A 2,978-nucleotide genomic window follows, 5' to 3' on the forward strand; every position below is an offset into this window, starting at 1 on the left:
TAAATTTACTCCCTTTTGCATTGACTCGGCCGTGTATTGTATTAACCAAGAAAAATCTTGTAGGTCCATATCAAATTGGAGTAATTATGTGTTACTACCAGTTAGTTACCCATTCATGTCATGTCCCCCTTGCAAAAATGCAAAATAATTTCCCCTTGATTAACAAAATCACACGATCACTCTCAAAAAAAAAAAAAAAAAACCTCCTATTGAATAAGGAAGCCTTAGTTATATTATATGTGTTTAAAAAATGGCAAATATGAATATGAAAATAAAAAAAAAAAATAAAGAAAAGACGGCGACACCCGGACAACACCTTGAGAAGGGCTTCTATTATTGCCCGTGTCACACGATGGCCTTTGGGAAATAAAATGTAAAAAGAAATATCTTATTAGTTGATTATTTAATATCATTAAATTATTTTAAATTAGTGGAAGTAATAAGAAGAAAAAAAAGAGATATAAAAAGTTGAATAAAGAAATGTAATTTAAAAAGTGGATTTAGAAATAGAGATGAGATGAGAGAGGGTTTTATAACGCAAACGCAATCCGCAATCCATTGATTGATTGAATCTGAGAGATGGGGTTGCAGAACGAGTTAAACGACGTGTGGTCAGGGTCGATTCCGCTGTTGGTGTTGGCGCAGGTAGCGACGTGCGTCAACTACCTCCGCTCCATGCTTCTGGCGCTGCTGCAATCGCTGGGGCTGTGCAGATTCCACGGCGACCAGACCGTGGACGAGACCTTCCTGGCCGCAGTCGGATCGGGCCTCGCCGGCCTCATCATGCTCGCCGATCAGCTCGCCCTCACCAACCAATTCTGCTACGAGGGCTGCGCCGGCGCCGACCACCGCTGCGTCTTCTGCCAGAGCACCCTCAAGGACGGGGAGCAGGTCCGCATGCTCCCCTGCCGCCACGTCTTCCACCGCGGCTGCTTCGACGGCTGGCTCCACCGCTACAACTTCAACTGCCCCCTCTGCCGCTCCCCCCTCTTCTCCGACGACCGCCTCGCCCTCACCCAGCGCCGCCTCGGCCACCAACTCATCTCTTGGTTCTCCCTTCACTGATCCCAATTTTACTTTACCCGTACCCTTACCCTTACCCTTACCCTTACCCTTAGCCTTAGCCTTAGGGCACTTCTTTTTAACGCTATTTTTTTAAGGATTTTCTACTGTCCCACTATCCTTTTTCACCTCCTCTAAATTTTCTACTCCTATTCCTATCTCTTTATGCCCAATAATTCCATATTTTATTTACAAACAAACAAACAAACATAATTTTCTCTTTTTCAATACTTACTCGCTCGCTCACTTCTCATTCACCCTCTACCTTTTCCCATTAACAGCAAAAATTTTAAAAGCTTTTCTGGAAATTGAGTAAAATAGTCAAACGACAAGTTGAAGTAAATAAATGGCCTTGCGCATTTTTCTAAACTGCCAAACAAAATTCTTGTGAAACATGGAATCGTATATACGCAAGTGCAAATTATTGAGTCCTCTGTTATTTTTTTTATTTTGGCCGTTGATTTTTGTTATTGTATTTTTAACTGAAAAAATAATTGTAAAACTACATGTATGTTTGGATTTGTTTTTGTATAGTGGTTTAATTGAAGTGAAAATTAGTTGGGAGAAATGAAAAAGAGGTTGGGAGTGAAATTGGGGTGAATAGTAGTACAGTTATGAATGAGGTGGTGATGACTGATGAGCATTTTCCATTCCAAATTGGCAAAAGGGTGTAGCATAGCATTGAATAAAGAGCATAGGGTGCGTCGCAAGTATCACGTCACCATTAAAAGTGAGTTGAGGTGTCACAGCTACAGACCTACAGCTACTACAGACCAACTTAGGCTGCGATTCGTTCATTAGTTCTGTGGCTACCACTGCTACCATCAAAATCTATTTAACCAACTCTACTTATATATAATTTCCTTTTGAGGAAATTTATTTATTTCTCGCTTAGTTTTTCTTTTATAACAACAACTGTCAAGAGATTTGTTTAGACACTTTAACTGTTGTGTGTATTGGCATTCTGTCATTTCTTCCCATTTTACCAATTTTTTTTTTAAATAAATTATGTGCACTCATAAGTATTATTTTAAAAGCTTTAAAATTTTAAGAAAACATAATTTCACATTGGTCAAAAGAGAAGTTTTTTTTTTTTGTTAAGAATTTATATGTCAACATTTATCTTTAGTTAGTACAAGCACTGAAACAGGGAATGGGCTTATGTACACAAAAATTTGGATTGTCACATGCTTTTTCTGCTATTTTTTAACATTAGCCCCCGCAACTAATCTTACCGTAGAAATATATTTTTTATTTTTAAAATCTTAAGTGAATTATATTCTAATGACTCGTTACAACGTGTAACATGTATATATATATATATATATATATATATATATATATATATATATTATGCCAAGTGGTTTTTTTGTTAAATGATAAAAATATACTAGTATGAAATAAAATAAAATAAAGTGAACTAGAAAAACCTTGGTATTATTTATATCATACGTATTACTTTAACGACCAAGTTCAATGATTCTTAATTTGATGTTTATATGAATAAAGAATAAAACTTGAAACCGAGTCTGCAATCTGGGTATCTTGTTTAGTATGAGGAGAAGCAATAATGGTCGAGATGAGATTGTGATTTGTGAAGGGTGGAGAAATATAGCATTCACACACACTCCCTTATTTTTCTGTCCTGCCTCCCTGTTCAATGTTCATTGCTAAACAGGCTGCTGCCGAATGCAAACAAAAAACCATATGTACTTCCCACAATGCATTAATGCAACAACTATACATTTTCCAAATTAAAATGAGAAATTGGTGGCATTGGAGCCACTAGAGGATTTGGATGGGAAGCTTCTTCTTGATTTCTTACAAGTATAGAATGGGGGGTTAAGCTGGTTGCCGTAGCACAATATGCTTCAAAATAATTGCGACGATTGTGATATTTGAATAGTTTTGGTAGC

At 37.1% G+C, this 2,978-nt stretch overlaps 1 protein-coding gene across 1 annotated transcript; it reads left to right on the forward strand.

The window, feature by feature from the left end:
* Nucleotides 1-449: 449 nt before the first annotated feature.
* LOC109788597 (E3 ubiquitin-protein ligase RHA2A) lies at nt 450-2,042 on the forward strand. Its single transcript, XM_020347370.3, has one exon. The coding sequence runs from the start codon at nt 580-582 to the stop codon at nt 1,063-1,065; it is 486 nt and encodes a 161-aa protein (XP_020202959.1). The 5' UTR covers nt 450-579; the 3' UTR covers nt 1,066-2,042.
* The last annotated feature ends 936 nt before the right edge of the window (nt 2,043-2,978 follow it).

This window comes from Cajanus cajan, chromosome 7 (genome assembly GCF_000230855.2).
Source record: "Cajanus cajan strain Asha chromosome 7, NIPB_CcT2T_4, whole genome shotgun sequence".
NCBI classification, from domain to species: domain Eukaryota; kingdom Viridiplantae; phylum Streptophyta; class Magnoliopsida; order Fabales; family Fabaceae; genus Cajanus; species Cajanus cajan.

Excerpts from the sequence above, each read along its gene's own strand:
- LOC109788597 (XM_020347370.3), top strand. The coding sequence starts at position 580 with ATGGGGTTGCAGAACGAGTTAAACGACGTGTGGTCAGGGTCGATTCCG.